The sequence below is a fragment of the Amphiprion ocellaris genome, chromosome 17, assembly GCF_022539595.1.
Source record: "Amphiprion ocellaris isolate individual 3 ecotype Okinawa chromosome 17, ASM2253959v1, whole genome shotgun sequence".
Classification (NCBI taxonomy): domain Eukaryota; kingdom Metazoa; phylum Chordata; class Actinopteri; family Pomacentridae; genus Amphiprion; species Amphiprion ocellaris.
Window position 1 is genome coordinate 8,119,152 of NC_072782.1, and position 16,303 is coordinate 8,135,454.

Genomic DNA, 16,303 nt, shown 5'->3' on the forward strand with positions numbered 1-16,303 from the left:
CCTGTACCAAGAGTTTGAGCAGGTTGTGAAGAGTCTGTAGTTCTTTGATCTGAAAGCACAAGAAGAGTCGACTCATTAAAGGAGAAAACAGGAGATATTGTTGGTTCTTCTGTCACTCTGCAGTTTCCAGTTTCCTTAGACTGAATATCAAGTTTATATTTTAAATGATTTCCCATGTGAACCCAAGAAGACTTCAATAAACTTCCTCCATCCCCTGAACACAAGATTTTATTACCATGTTAAATCTTTTCTTAAAAAAACTGCTTTTGAGTTTTAATCATAGTTTTAGCATAGTTTTTTCTCTTTGCTTGTTTAGTTTTGTCATCTGTGTGAAAGGTGCTAAACAAATAAAGTTGAATTGATAAACTGAATAATTGACTAACTCATGATTATGACAACAGAAGTATTTTCATTGTGATTTAAGGGTTTGTTTCATTTTTAAGGTTGGGGTTAAAATCTTGACAGAAAAAAAAGATTAAAGAAATAAGCTATATTAAAAAAGCAATTCAATCAAAGGAAAACATATTTAATACAATAAAACATTTAAAAAGAAAATTAAACATTAATCTAATTAAATTATATTAAACAGACAAAATATTTAATTAGATAAACAGAAGATACAAAACATGTAATTATGACATTAAACAAATTTTCTTCAACAAAAATATTAAACATTAAATAATAAATCTTAGATAATGAAACATTTAAAAAATACAATTAAACAAGAAGAATATTAAACATTTAAAAACATTTCATTTGATTATTAAACCTTTAAAAAGACAAAACAGTTAATTAAAAAAATTAAATGTTTAATTAGAAAATTAAATCTTATAGACAATAAAAGTTTAAATAGGAATTAAACAGAAAATAAAATGAAGCATTTAAAAAGAAAATTAAACATTCAAAGGTGGTAAAACATTTAAAAAGAAAAACCTTAAAGATATCATCAAAAAATTAAACATTGGGAAAGAAAAGGAAATTTTTCAAACAAGCCGATAAAACATTTGAAAAAAACAACAATTAAACATTAAAAACACAAAACATTTTGAAATCAAATCAGACATTAGAAAAGAATAAAAGATGAGAAAAGAGCAAAACTAAACATTTAAGAAGAATCAAAACTAAAGAAAAACATTTGAAAAGACACCAGTTAGACTTTAGAAGATCAAATTAAACATAAGAGACAATACAATGATCAAAAAGAGCAAAAACAGATAAAGGTGTTAAAGTGTTTTCTAGTCTGAAATGAAAACATCAAGTTGTTTCTTCAAACATTTCCTCTTTCTATGTTCTTAGTTTGATTGTGGACAGATTTACTCAGAACTCATTTCAGAAAACCGCTTTCCAGATAAAGTCTACTAGTATTTGAAGGCATGGATCAAACTAATGTTACCTTCTGATCTCCACAAACTTTACTGTTCAGTGAAGAGAATCAAAGTTTGTTGAGGATTTCTAAAAAACTCACAGGTGAAGGTCTGAGAAGAACTCAGATGGATGGTCTAAATGTGAAATCAAGACTCATGGTCACAAGTTTTAAGGCTTCTGTTAACCAGAAAGTTCAAACTAACAGAGAAGTACTGAGAAACTTTTAAGATTTCAGTCCTCAGACTGTCTGAAGGTTCAAACTAACAGAAGTACTGAGAAACTTTTAAAACTTCAGTGCTCAGACTGTCTAAAGGCTCAAACTAACAGAGAACTACTCAGGAACTTAGAAGATATCAGTCCTTGGACTGTCTGAAAGTTAAATCTAACAGAGAACTACTGTGGGACTTAGAAAATTTCAGCCCTCAGACTGTGTGAAAGCTCAGGTCCTGAGGACTCGGGAGGTGTGGAGGCTTGGAAAGTCTTGGAACTGAGGGTTCAACCCTCCAGCACAAAGGCTGAAGTCCAACCTCCTGAGAAAAACGGTCGAGTCGAGACTCAAGTTAAAAAAAAAACTCGAAACGACAAAAAATAGATGATAAATGCGCAAAAAAAAGAAGAATTAGTATCTGAGCGAATAGCTCAGGGGGATAAGAGGAGAGACTACAGAGTGGAAGGTCGCAGGTTCAAGACCCGCCAGCGGCAGTTTTCTTTCTTTGTCTTTGTCAGAATTTTGATGAAAATTTAAGCAGTGTCTGGTCTTGAACCAGCGACCTGCAACTCCATAGGCAAATCCTTAACTCACTGAGCTACAGATCAGATAAAAAGAAATAAATTCGTCGTCCCTTTGACATCGTAGTTGCTGAAGTCACCACATGGGTGGAGCCAAGGCGGAGTCTGGGCGGAGTCTGGGCGGAGAGTAGGTGGGGAGGTGGGTGGCGGCCTCCCCCCTCTACTCCCCCACCTACCCCACCACCCACCACACCTTCCCCCACCCGACGAGTTCTTCGAGTCTCCACGAGTTCTTCGAGTCTCGACGGGTTTTCCCGAGTTTCTGGAGTTTCCACCAGGTCGGAGGCAGAACAAGTTGTCATGAAGAGGTGTTGAAGTCGGCCAGGATGGACTGACTTTTTCCAGCGACTCGAAGGAAGATGACTAGAAGAGCAGGTCTTTAACCACCATCCATAAAATCCATGGAGTTGCTCCAGAGAAATGAAGGAAGGTCAACTTTTATCAACCTCCATCCAGATGTATAACTTGAGATCTCTACTTGGAGATTTTTAGCACCACAAACCTTTAGTATCACACTTTATTATCATTTATTAGGACTTTAATGGAATCCACCAGCAGATTTAGTTTTTGTTGACAAACTTTATTCTTGTCGTCGTGGGACTGCAGTATTTAAAACTGTTTCTTCTATTTGACCTCATGTTTATTAGTTTTAGTGGAGAAAGTTATTTTAATTGTTGATTAGTCTCTTAAAAACCAAATAATAAATTGGGTTAGTCAAGAGGTTTAAATTTCTTACTTTGTCATAATTTAAATATGACAAAAAAATATAAAAATAAAGCATCTTGAGACAATTTGACCTGGAACTGGCGTTATATAAATAAAATTGAATTAAAATTGTAGGTATCTTGTAATGTTGGAGTAATTCAGCCATATATGTTGGAAAACACATTTTCTTTGTCCATTAATCTGTTGATTCATTTCTTGTTTTGGTTCATAAAATGTCAAACCCAAATATATTCAGTTTACTGTCATAAAAACCAAAACGATTTACATTCATGATGCAGGAATCAGGCAGTTTTTCACTTTTTATCTTAGTTTAGTCAGAAAGATAGTTGATAATGTGTGAATTGTTGCAGCTTGTGAGCCATAAAAGGTTTTAATCTTTGGGGCTGAGTGTCAAAAAACATTTAGAAACCAACATCAACAAAACACTCAAAGATTTGAACATCATTAAAGGGAAATCCAACTTTTGCATGACAATGTCTCATTAAAGGACATTTATTTCCAACGTAAATGTGTGATATTCATCCTCTGGAGCTTTCTCTTCACATCGTCTTCCACCTGGACTGCTTTGGTCGGGAGTAAGTGCAACAAACATTTGAAAAACTGCACTTTAACATCAATGAATGACACTGAAGTTTAATCTCTACATAAATGAGACTGAGTCTGGATGTGCTGCTCTGTCCTTAACTCCTAAGTTTAGGGAAAGTTCAAACAAAAGAGGACAGTTCAGATAAGACTTGAGAATGAGCTGATTTTGAACAAACATCTCAGACTTTCTGAGCTTCAGCACCTCTAGCAAGATAATTTAACAACAAGCAACTCAAGAGATCCAGAAGTTGGAGAGAGTTAGCTTTAGCTGAGCCAAAGAACATGTGGGACGCTAACCTAGCAAACATTTCAGACTTTTCTCTGTGAATTCTGAGAAATAATTTCCTAATTAATGACAGAGCTATACATCTTAACTCAGTCTCATTAAAACAGACTCTAATTCAGTGTCATCCATCCATATTAAAGTGCAGTTACCCAAAATGTTTGTTGCATGAGCTCCCACAAAACCTGTCCAGGTAGAAGGCCACTTTGACAAACAGGAAGTGGAAGATTCCAAGCAGATTTATAGAAGGGGGAACCGGACTGTACTAAGTGTGGTTGGAGTATAGAGGGGTGTTCTGTGTGTTTTTAAGGCTGATAATGATTATTTGTGAGACATTTGGAGTAGATAATCATTTGCAGTAAATGAAAGTATTTAAAATCTTGGAGTTAAACTTAGAAGAACACAAACTCTTAAAGAAAACTTTGTTGATACGTTTTTGTTTTGTTTACAGATGTTAAGTTAAAGGAGTTTTATTTGTGACGTATAACCAATCAAATCACTCCAGAAGACAGAGTGACCACAGATAGATAAAGGTTCAGAGCCAAAGTAGCAGCATTTTTAAATTGATTTATTACCGTAAATCAGTAAAATATAAAATACTGATAATCAGTAAATCAGTCAGCCCACAATTACTACAATTCTACAATGTATGTCTCTTTACTTTGACTTGTTATTTGTACAATATACCATGTATATTGTGCCATTTTTTTCATCCCAAAGGCTATATTATGATGTTTTCTAAGAGACAGACTATCCTACTCTGTTCTGGCCCTGGGCTGCTGCACTCCTCCTCTGTTGTTTTCTGGGTTGTACTCAGCTTCATGCCTTCGTCCACCCGGCCTCCGTTGACTCGTCCCGCCTGCTGTCTCTGGAGCTGAAGCTGGACTGGAACAGACCAAAGTACAGTCCAATCACGATGCCAGCTGCCTCTCAAAAGGCTCCTTCATCTGGCTCCTTCTGAGGGGAGGCTGAGCTGGCCCGGCAGAACTTTGGAGATGTGTTCCAGTGGTTGGTGGATCTGTGGGGAGATAGAGAGGGACCTTTGAATTGTTCAGAAAGGAAAACAGGGAACTCATTGGTAGTTTTAGTTTAGGGTGCTACTGCGGTGTGTTTTTGGGTTTCAAGAGGTGAACAGGAAGAGTTTTTTTTCATATTGATTATCTTTTACTTTGTTCCTGGTTGGAATGTCCATCAATGTCAACGTGAAGTTCACTTTTAGTTCTGTTTATTTATTTTTATTTTACTAACACTCATTTCCTTTTAACCCTCTCACATGTTGTGTTGTTGTAAACTTACTCTTTCAAATAAATACTCGTCTAACCCTCTGGAAACCAGCGTTTCGACTGTTTTTGTGTTGCTCCTCACCTACTTCAGACAGCCGAGACATAACTGCCATGACAGCCGTAAACATTAAAAAAGACACAGCAAAGCAGGGCAGTGGACTGATACAGTCAGTTAAGGTTCACCTCTCCTTGCAGAGTCAGGAAGTAGCGGCTGGCACCAAGTACTGTGACAAATATCATGGCGACAGCCGATCTGCAGTCTCGATGATGACGTTTCACGAGTACGTGAGAACCAAGTACGGACAGTTACTGAGAAATGGCCATAGTCTTCTTACCGCAAAGGTCCAAAGCTGCTCGTCTTCTCCTCCGGCATCAGGAAACGTCTTCAAAGCTTCTTCAAATCCAAACGAAATACAATCAAAAGATCGAACGAACGTCATTGGTGCATTCAGTTGCAGTCGGACAACGAAGTTGCGTTCAGGAGCATCGGAAATCGGAATTTCAGTAATGTAAATTTCCAACAAAAATTTTGGGGGGGCACACGGGGTGGCCAATCAGATCCCAGGGGGGACCACTGCCCCCCCCGTGCCCCCACGGAAGATCCGCCACTGACATGACCTAAATATGTAGCGGTACTCAGAAACACCCCACAGTTCATCATTGGTTCCTTGTATGATTTCCAACTGATAAATCTGTCAATTTGTAGTAGGATTGCAATCATGTGATCATCAGCAGGTAACTGATGCATTGTTCACTTGTCATGGTTACAGTGACGCCAGCCAGCAGCTATATCTGGCAGTGGGAAATCCTTAACAAAGCCGTGGATCCAGACTATAAGCTGCATCACTGTGAAAATTTAATGAGGTAGTCCTTGTGTCATGTCTGACTTCCCCTGAAAATTTCATCCAAATCCATTTGTCCATTTTTGAGTAATGTTTCACACAGACAGACAGACAGACAGACAAGCAGATTCACAGATTATCAGATTCACAAACGTACGCCGATCGTCACATAACTCAGCCGTTCCTTGGCGGAGTAAAAATCAGAGGCCGGTGTGTTGGGAGAGTATGTCGTCCAAAATGTGACTAAAACGTCATAGTTTAGTATGTCGTCCAAAATGTGGAAAAAACGTCATAGTTTAGTATGTTGTCCAAAATGTGACAAAAACGTCATAGTTTAGTATGTGGTCCAAAATGTGGAAAAAATGTCATAGTTTAGTATGTGGTCCAAAATGTGACCAAAACATCATAGTTTAGTATGTGGTCCAAAATGTGGAAAAAACGTCATAGTTTTGTATGTCTTCCAAATTGTGACAAAAATGTCATAGTTTACTATGTCGTCCAAAATGTGGAAAAAACGTCATAGTTTAGTATGTCGTCCTAAATGTGGAAAAAAACGTCATAGTTTAGTATGTTGTCCAAAATGTGGAAAAAATGTCTTAGTATAGTCTGTCGTCCAAAATATGAAAAAAATGTCATAGTTTAGTATGTGGTCCAAACTGGGAAAAAACGTCATAGTTTTGTATGTCATTCAAAATGTCACTAAAACGTCATAGTCTAGTATGTCGTCCAAAATATCACAAAAAAGTCATAGTTACTCTGCCAAGGAACGGCGGATTTATGTAACGATCGGCGTACGTTTGTCTGTGAATCCTTCCTCTGTTCGCAACACTACTCATAAACGGACTAACGGATTTGGATTTTCGGGGAAGGTCAGAAATGACCGAGTGGACCAAGTGATTAGATTTTGGCAGTGATGTGGCTTATAGTCTGGACCCACGGCTTTGTTAAGGATTTCCCATTGCGAGCTATAGCTGCCGGCACAGCGTCGATGCAACATTAACACTGTGTCAGTTACCTGCTGACGATCACATGATTGTGATCCCACTACAAATTGAATGTGATTTATCAGTTGGAAATCATACAAGGAACAAATGATTAAACTGTGGGGTGTTTCTGAGTCCCATCAATTCCTGCCGCCTGCTACATATTTATGTCACGTGATGTAGCAAAGCCCACCTAGACAATGGTGAAGCTCCTGATGTTTCACAAAGCCTTTATTTACGTTCAGCCGTCAGCCGTCAGCCGTCAGCCTTAAACCTTAAACCATCCTTTTGTTAGTCGTTATAAAGAACGTATTAATGTCTTATTCTGCAAGAATGTAGTCTACAATTACTAGGCCATTAACTCTGAGTTTTTTGCTCAAAAGCCCCATAACTGATGCTTACTGACTGATCGTAAGAAAGGATTTTGTTGTACATGAATTACAATCTAAATTTGATATCTTTAGAATAAGAGGGAAAACCATTATCAAGTCAAGTAGTTGTAGAATATAGTCATGCAGGAAATGGCATTGACCTTTATTTTGTTATGAAGACTAATGAAGAACCAATATAGCATTAATACTATAACTAGTTAAAAAGATAAATATGTTTTTTATACAGTGTTACCATTTTTCTTCAGAACAGCTGACTTGTTGAAAAGTGCTTGAGACATGAATCATGGGTTTCTCACATATTCTCACATAATTAAAAGCCCTCAGGTCTCCATTTCTGAACGTCAGTAAGTTTTTTGATAAATTGATCTGCAATTTCTATATATATCTTTATAATCCCAACCCCATTTTAAATAGTGTATGATTCAATATTGTTAATTTATGAAGCCATTTGTCACAACTTTAAACTGTCGTTGCACTCTAATGTATTATGGACATGTGTGTCTTCAGTGTCTACGACAGATGGGGAAGCTGATGTCGGAGTGCTGGGCTCATAACCCGGCATGTCGCCTCACAGCCCTGAGGGTGAAGAAGACCCTGGCGAAGATGTTAGAGTCTCAAGATATCAAACTGTGACAGAGTCGAGAGAGATGCTCTCATCACCCACAGACTTGTCATCGCCACTGGCACAGGCCACTCACACTGGCCAACAGAAGAAAGGGAAAAAAAGAGGCTGTGAATGATAGAACAAAGGAAACTGACGAGGAGGATGAGTGACAGAGATAATGGTCACCACGGAGCCAGAAAAATGAGGAGCAAAAGATCTATTATTTTGTCAGGGGAGATGTGCCGTCTCCCTTTGTCTGAGCCGCCTCTGACGTAGTGTTCAGATTGTGCTTTCTGTGAAAGCTGAGAGTTCGTCGGGTCCAGACTGTCCAGATGAAGAACCCTCGCAGGAGAGGACTAAAATCCCTCTGATCAGTTTGAAACAGAGGAAGCTCCTGCTTTGCTCTTCTGAAGCCATATAGCAGTAGAGTGTGGGCAGTCTTTTGTACTGTCACAGCTGCCTTTGTGTGTGTGTTTGCTTTTTTTATTTGTGAATCAGTCACCGCATGCTGTGGTATCGCAGCAGAATATCAAGAGTTCACCGTCAGCTCCGTGACGAATGGTGATTGTCATCCATCCAAAGAAATGTCTAATTCAAGTTCAGTGACCTCATTATCAAAGACATAATAATGTTATTATTTTAATATTATTATTATTACAGAACAAAGCAGACTATATTAAAAACATCTCCCGCAAAAACAAGGAGGATATATTGTTTGTTCTATTGAGTTTTCTTTATAGTATTTCTCAGTATGTTTTGTTTCAATATTAAACTACAATTCAAGCCTCAGAATAGCGGTCTTCTTCTCCCTCATTCATTCATTTGTACAAAGTTGATCTGAAATCTATTAAGTATTTCCTTGCTGGATGTTGAAATGTTTTTGATCTGTGTACAGAATATGTCCCGTCCACTCTACCACTACGGCACGTGCCTTATTTAATCTGTACATATGTCATTAAGGAGTGTATGAGTGGATCTGGATAACATTCCCCAATAAAAACAAATACATGTCTTGACTGGCGTCGCATACAATCTCACAGTTCAAACCGTTTTCAATGTTGCATATAAATATAATTTATTATTAGTCTTAAAAATTCTTTCTTACACTTTGTACAGTAACTTGACAGATGAAATGCAAGCAGTTGCGAGGAACACCATGAGTGCCAGAAAACAGACAGGCTACATTCTCACTATACACAACAATAATCATGAAGCTGAAGAACAACTAGGGAATGCAAAGGCTAGCCCACTGAGAATGAAAAGATTGTTTCAAAAAGGATGCAGAGTTTGCATAGACGGCTTTACGAAAACTGGGACAACTGCCATTAAAAAGAACCGAAAAAACCAAGAACACTTGAACAGTCACAAGTGCTGCTGCATCAAAGGAATGTTGCATTTACAGCTATCACTAATTTTTATGCACAGAGTCAGTGTCATCATAATATTAATGGCTTCTGTTATCAATGTACAAACATCAAAGTCTGAGTTAAAGTCTCCACTATCCTCCAAAAGCACAGATGAATGTTAGTTGTGAACACGTGAAATGACACAATATTTAGATGATCACTTTCTGTAATAACTTGAACCTCAAACATCATAAGTCAATTATTTGGTAAAAAGCAGTCGTTTTCACTTGCATTGGTCCTACAAAAATATACTTGTTCGATTCCCCTTCGTCCTCTCCACTCTGCCTGGTGCCTTTAGTGTACATGACATCTTCCTGAACAACATACAACTCATCATCCATGAAATTCACTCAGCAACTTGATCGCTCTCTGTTTCGTGGGGATAGACTGGTGTAATTAGCCAAATGATCAGGTAAAAAGAGAGAAAAAAAACATGCAAAAAAACCCCAATAAAATAAAGAAAAATCACCAATTCAACTCTTAAAAAATATTTTAAAGACTTAAAAAAAATCCTGTAAAAGAAGCTCACATAATCGCAAAAATCAATAATTATACATAATATGACTAAAACGTATTAATAGCAGTTACAACAGCGACACTAAAGCTGCAAAAATGATTACATCATTGATTTCCTTCTGTACTTGTACATGTGGCTGACAGGGTGAGAGCACCAGGTGTCCACCAGGTGGTGCTATGATACAGTCAAACATAATGAAAGAAGAGCCAAAATGAGAAGACACTGCAAAGTACTCAATATTAGCATAAAATACAAAAAAAAGAGATATGTATAAATAGGCATATTATTAAATACTATGTTATCACAGAACACACACTTGTCCATGGAGTTGCTATGGAGACGGAAAGGGAGAGGCGCTTCCTCTGATCCAAGTCTTCCTCCTTTGATCCTTTGACCTCTGATAGTGTGTTGCTAACTCTCGTGTATTAGGAGGGCATCATCTCACATCCGCTCAGTCCGTACAAATAACCGGAAAGCTGTTTCCAGGGAAACGAGAGCCAAAAATATCAAGCCGTTGTATCGGAGAGAGAGAAAGAGGAACAGCCAGAGAAATGACTGGCAGAGATTCCTGTTTACTCTCCAAGTTTTTTACACCCTTTGTTGCCAATGTTTAACTGGGTCATGGCGGAGCAGACCTCGCCGTTTTCTATCTTCTTACTTCTTTTGAATGTACACTCAGGCAGCGTTTGTGTACGCGTGTTTGTCATTGAGATGCCACATGACTGACTCTCCTGCTTTCGGGGGGGTCCCCATCCCTTTATTTTTTATTTTTCGTGTCTGGAATGTCACACTCCCTGGTGGGCAGATGTCAGTGCTCAGTCACAGCAGGAACAAGGCTGTCATGGCGTCCCATCTCCTCCAGTACCTGGGCGAGGCGACTCAGGTTGCCATCGGGGAAATGCTGGGCCTCCCACAAGTCCAGGATCACTCCTGTCGGACTGGATTTGGTGGCAAAGTAGTTAAGATACCTAAAAGTAAAAGTAGGGGAAATGTGGTAAATGGATTGAAATCAGTTTAAATTTAAATACTTGTGTGCTGCAATGGTCTTTTCAACTCCACCATGTGCACAGGTGTCTTCAAACGCTCGTTTTCCATCTGTTTAGCCCCATAGTGCAGTTATTCAATCCACTCAAGGGAAGCCATTCTGTCGTTCAGCTCCTTTCATACATAGGCCAATTACCCGTTAACGTTCCTCAGAGCTGCATCCACACAGACCACCCGCATTGCTGGAGAACATTGTGGAATTCACGCAGTATTTGTCATTCATGCAAGACCAGACAATAAACCAAGTGATGCATAAAACATAATAATATTATAACAAGCTAAACTGATAGCAGCTGATCAAAATGTTCAAATATAGGGTGCAGATTCCCACATGCAACCGACCCATTTAGTAGCCATCAATTAACGAATAAAGGGCATGTGTGAGATAGATTCTTTTGAACCACTGTAGATAATAATCTTCTCAGGAGAGTGAAATGATGTGTTTGAAATGTGAGAATCAACAATAATTTCTTTTGTTTTAAAAATAAAAGTAAAGAAATTATTTAAAATAAAGTCCAAAAATTTTTATACTAAAATAATAAAAATAAAATTGGGAAAACTAATAAAATGACAAAAATAAAATTAGAAAAAAATAATAAAATCATAAAAAATAAAATAATGAAATAATAATGCCTAAATAAATAATAATGACTAAAATAGACTTCCTCAAAAAAGAAAGAAACTCTCTGAAAAATTGAATTAATATACTGTTAAGTAAAACTTTGGGAGAAAATCTAAATAAGCTGATCTTATACGAGTCTTGTAGTTAGCAAAAAAATAAAAAAATAAAAATCCATGCATCTATGCAACAAGTCACATTCTAAAAATCTTGTCTTGACACAAATTCTTTTTTAAAATCCTCTTGTCACCCAGTTTTGGATACTCAAAATAAACCTCCGTAAATTTCCAGATTTTTTTTTTATAAAAGAAAAAACACACCAATGAGCTCTGCACACAGTATTGTGCTGTGTGTATCATCAGAGAAGCTGTGAGTGAGAGGTCGCGCCTTCCTTCCCGCTGCACTCTGTCAGTGGGCTCGACAATCTGCAGCTGCTGCCTGTGATAAGGCTGCCCCGCTGAGCTGGGACCTTAAAAATGGACGCACACTCTACCTCCATCACACACACAACACTATCAAAGACACATTGGTGCCGTTTTGAAAAGAGGAGCGCCGTTCTATCTTCGTCTTTCTCTCTCTCTCTCTGTGTCTGTCTCACTTCACTCCAGCTCAATTAATCTCAATTCAGCTGATGCTTATCAAACTGAGTCACATTCCCAGAGAACAATCACAATCAAATTAAAAATAGATTAGTTATCTGCAATTTTATTCCGATCTTGATGTGTTCGTCTAATGAAAAAAACATATTTGGCAGTGAAAATTGCACATCAGAGGCTTTTCTTGTGCGTTTTTATTGACTTCATTTAACCGGTTAAACAGAAAGGAAGAAAGAAAGAAAGAAAGAAAGACAAAGAGAAAAGCCTGGAGCCGGCAGCCTGTTCCTGTGGCCAGACTGTTATCACTGAGGACCTAAATGTGAGTCACCGTCTCGCCGCTTTCCTCTCTCGGACTGCCCTGTTCGTCTACCCACCTGTCCAGGTTGAGTTTGTGGGCCAACATCCTCCAGTCGTTTCCTCTGGTCTGCGGTGCATCCAGGCTGCCGCACAGCTTCTGGCGGATGGAGACGGGGATACGAAAGGCATTTGGCCCCACCAGCGTAGTGATGTTACTGGCAGGGTCCAGCAGAGACGTGTCGATACTCTGGGAATCCTGCAAAAACAGACAACCAAAGGGGATTGAGGAAGACACTACAGTTGTGGCACTTTTGCTTATCAGGCTAGAAGCCAAATGGATGATGTAACATCTCGCAAAATGACATGGATTTGTAGCACAGAAATGTTCTTTTTCTGGGTCCCATAAAAAATCATTAATTTCATTGCCATCCATTTATGGATGCAAGCTGAGTGATTTTCAAATGTATCGCATCTACAGAATGAAGTGCTGCAGGTCTGGCTACAGAAACAAGATCAAGACCCAGAGACAAATGAACCAAGGCCAGGCAGGGACACAGCTCAGCACTGCATGTCCTGTAATTCATCTCATTACTGAGCACAAAGCCCGGTGCTCCTCCATCCCTCAAGCTCTATTCTCCTGGCCAGATGGCCTTTGTAAAGCAAGTACAGCATGACTGGAGGGTGATTATGCCCCCTCTGCTCTTCTCTTGTCTGCATTGGCCTGTCATAGGCAAGACTATATAAAGGTAGCAGGGTTGAGACTCCCCTGTATTCCACCCTGGCGGTTTTTGTGAACACTGCAAAAAGTGGGCATGAGGAAATGGATGAGTGGTTCGATTCATTCAAGCGTCTCATGAACAAGGTGGAGGAGGAAAATCAACACTGTTCTAAGTACAAAATTCACCTGGAAAGAGAGTTTTAAAGTGATCTTTAAAGATTTCACTACAACTTTGATGCATGTGAACTCCAGACAGGGCATTTTACAAGGCTACATTTAACCAGAAACCAACCCCTACCTCTGACAGTGTGGTGTCCAGCTGAAAAATCTGTCCTTCTCCCTCCACTTGGCGCACACATATCTTACAGGCCAGGTCCACGGTGCTGGCAGAGAACCGCTCCAGGGTAAAGCAACAGTGGAGGTTCCTCTGTGAACCGTTCCATACTTGTTGAAAGGAAAGCTCCTGCAAAGAGGTGAAGAGGGTTAGAGTCAGATGTCAGAAACCATGTGTCACTGTTTACGGAGTGAAAAGAGTGCATGAGCGGTTTACCTGGTACTTGGCTAGTAGTTTGCTCTTCCACAACATGTGGGGGACATCATGGATGGAAAGTCTCAGGTTGTGGGTGCTGTCTTTAAAGCTGAGAGTCTTTGGTTCATCCAACAATTTCCCACCCATCTGCTTCTCCATCTGTAAGACCTCCTGAATACATAAAGATGCACTTAATTAGCAAAAGCCACCATGGATACTGACCTCAAAACAATCTCTACATTGCCTGCTTTTGTGCTGCTACAGTATAAACTGTTATGTCCCTTTTGCAGCAGCAGTTTCCTGCTAATGCTCCAATGGAAATTTAAAAATCATTTTTTATAGTATATTCATCGTATTCATCCTCGAGGCTTTATGAACTTCAATCTAGACCTGCCAATCTGGAACCAACTTCAATGTCCTTGCAGCAGGATCACTATCACTTCTCATTACCCATTCCCAAACTTAATAACTGTGTGCAATATCCCCCTCAGTACAATAATCCTTCGTTATCTGTCCTCCATGTAGGTGCGTGCAGGTATTAAACAGAATTGAGGTGATGAGACAACAGTGGGGTCGGGGGATGAACGTGGCTTATTTTATGTTGGTGCAGCAGCTACGTCTTTCCAGGAAGCAGCGACGCTATTCAAATGCGAGCGCTCGTCTCCCCTTATTGTGACACGACAACACAAAGATTTCTCATTCTGCCTCCCACACCTCATCTGCCGGCTATGCCTACGCACAAACAATTCAGTTCAAATGAAAACTATCTTGAATGCTTGCAAACATCTAATTTCAGCTATGTAACCTTTTTTCGCAAATATAAAGGAGACGGCAACTTGCTGCACGTTTACCTTGAGTGCGTCCTGTGTGTCGTCCAGGCAGTAGACTCTGATGTGATACTCCATGCCGGGGCAGGTGACGGGGCCGAAGATGGCGAGTTTGAGGCGCTTGATGGTGGCAGCACTGAGAGATTGACCCACAAGGCAGTACGTACCCAGCGTCTCTGTCAGGATGTGGCAGGCCTCGTCATCCATTTGGATATAGCATGGTGTGGTGAAGTTTTCTTCTCCTACCACCACCACATCCTAGAGAGGGGTCAGGAAGAGAGAAAAAGTGTGAGATATAATTAGATAAAAAGCCAGAGAAAACCAAGGGATTTGTTACAACTTTGTTCCATCTTATGTTTGCAGTTAAAAAGAGAAAAAGGAAAATAATCAAAAGCAGGCATGATTAAAAGCACTCTAAATTACACAAAACTTATAAGTTTTTCAATATCTTTTCATTTCCTGGCAAATGAGACCAAAGTATACTAATACTAGGGGGAAAAAAATCAGAGTTCACTGTTGCCTTCTCTCTAAGGCCCATTATCAAACTCGTGTTCTTTCTTTCAAGTTCTACTTTTATGCTTGTCTATTCCTAGAAATGGGACTGTTTAATATAAAGCACAAAACATTATTCTTTGTATTAAACATTAGAGAGGACAAGTTCAGTTCAATGATTTTATTTTACTTTGTCAGTCTTTTGAACAATATGCAGCTCTTTTTGTCAGAAAAAAACAAATAGGGAAGCTACTCAAACTATTTTTAAACCAATAGGTGGCCACATTAACAATCAATAATTGATGAATTGTTTAAATGAAAGAAATACAATGTTTTTCCATATGCTGATGCAGCCATTTTTAACCACAAACATTTGCAGTTTGCTACAAGATCTACTTTATTATTATTATTATTATTATTTTCAGTTTATTTAAAAAGGGACCATGTACAATATTAAACATAAATGTTTCCATTTGACGTATTGCACCAGAGTTAGCTTTAAGCTAATTTCCATCTGCAGTCCCTTGGCAGGTCACAATAAAAACATCTTGGCAAGAACAGATGTGAAAACAGGCTTGTTTAAATTACTTATTCCGTAATAAATAGCACTTATTTAGCGGAAGAACTTGTAAGTTACGAGTTCAATAATGAATGTGAATCAATATCCTGTTTTGACATTTGCCATTCCTATACACCACATGGCTGCAGGAATACTTCTCAAACTAAGCCAAACAAGCTCATCATCCAGGTGCTGGCATGAGTACATTTACCACTACAGGAGTCTTTGTCATGGTGGCCCTTTGCTAGCTACATTCCGACAATGCTCTATGTTTGCCAACACGAAGCTGCCTGTTTTAATCTCCTTGCATTGTTAGAGTGTTTAACACAGCAAACAAGCTGCCGTTTTCCATCTAATTAAACAGTAGGATGCTCCACCTGGTGGCACAACCAGATACTACAGCTAAATGTACAATTTCTGACATGGACATCCTTAGTCTTCTTTGTTATCTTATCAGTTAATAGACTTGTAATCGATCAATTGATAAATGGAAATTATTCAACTAAAAATGAATAATTAACATCCTTAATGCCAAGTGTTACAAAACGTAAAGTCATTTATCAAAAACGCACAAAGAGAAATCCTATACTAGTTTCCTAATTTGCATGTTATGAAACTGAGCAGAAGTTTTTTGCTTGTTTGCTTCAATGACAGCGTGATTATTTATGAAAAAACAGTATACTAAAAAGCCTTTAAGATTCCTCTCTAGTTATTACTTTAACCCTGAAAAACACATTAAATTGTCGTGTTTGTAATCATTACATCAGACAGAATCTTTAGTCACATATTCTAAATTCTACTGGTGAACAGGAAATTAACGTCTAATTTTTGTTGATGTCCTTCCTAT

The 16,303-nt window shown here is 38.6% G+C and overlaps 2 protein-coding genes and 1 long non-coding RNA gene across 6 annotated transcripts in view; 1 reads left to right on the top strand and 2 right to left on the bottom strand.

Annotated features, from left to right (window-relative positions):
• Window positions 1-8,868, top strand: part of bmpr1bb (bone morphogenetic protein receptor, type IBb) — a 73,312-nt gene extending 64,444 nt beyond the window's left edge. The window contains exon 14 of the mRNA XM_055019133.1: window positions 7,756-8,868. Coding sequence (XP_054875108.1) covers window positions 7,756-7,881 — 126 coding nt within the window. The 3' untranslated portion in view covers window positions 7,882-8,868. The remainder of the gene's footprint in view (window positions 1-7,755) is intronic.
• On the bottom strand, window positions 4,296-5,465 carry LOC129350941 (uncharacterized). Its single transcript, XR_008604537.1, has 2 exons — window positions 5,367-5,465; window positions 4,296-4,766 (listed from the first exon to the last, which is right to left on the bottom strand). It is a non-coding gene; the product is annotated as an uncharacterized LOC129350941 (long non-coding RNA).
• Window positions 8,869-8,901: 33 nt separating the features above from the next.
• The window catches only part of unc5cb (unc-5 netrin receptor Cb), a 123,084-nt gene continuing 115,682 nt past the window's right edge, over window positions 8,902-16,303 (bottom strand). For all 4 annotated transcript variants that reach the window (XM_035947763.2, XM_035947762.2, XM_023269400.3 and 1 more), the window contains 5 exons: window positions 14,430-14,663; window positions 13,600-13,749; window positions 13,348-13,512; window positions 12,409-12,587; window positions 8,902-10,743 (listed from right to left, as the gene is read on the bottom strand). In XM_035947763.2, the coding sequence (XP_035803656.1) occupies window positions 10,584-10,743; window positions 12,409-12,587; window positions 13,348-13,512; window positions 13,600-13,749; window positions 14,430-14,663 (888 nt within the window). In that variant the 3' untranslated portion in view covers window positions 8,902-10,583. The remainder of the gene's footprint in view (window positions 10,744-12,408; window positions 12,588-13,347; window positions 13,513-13,599; window positions 13,750-14,429; window positions 14,664-16,303) is intronic.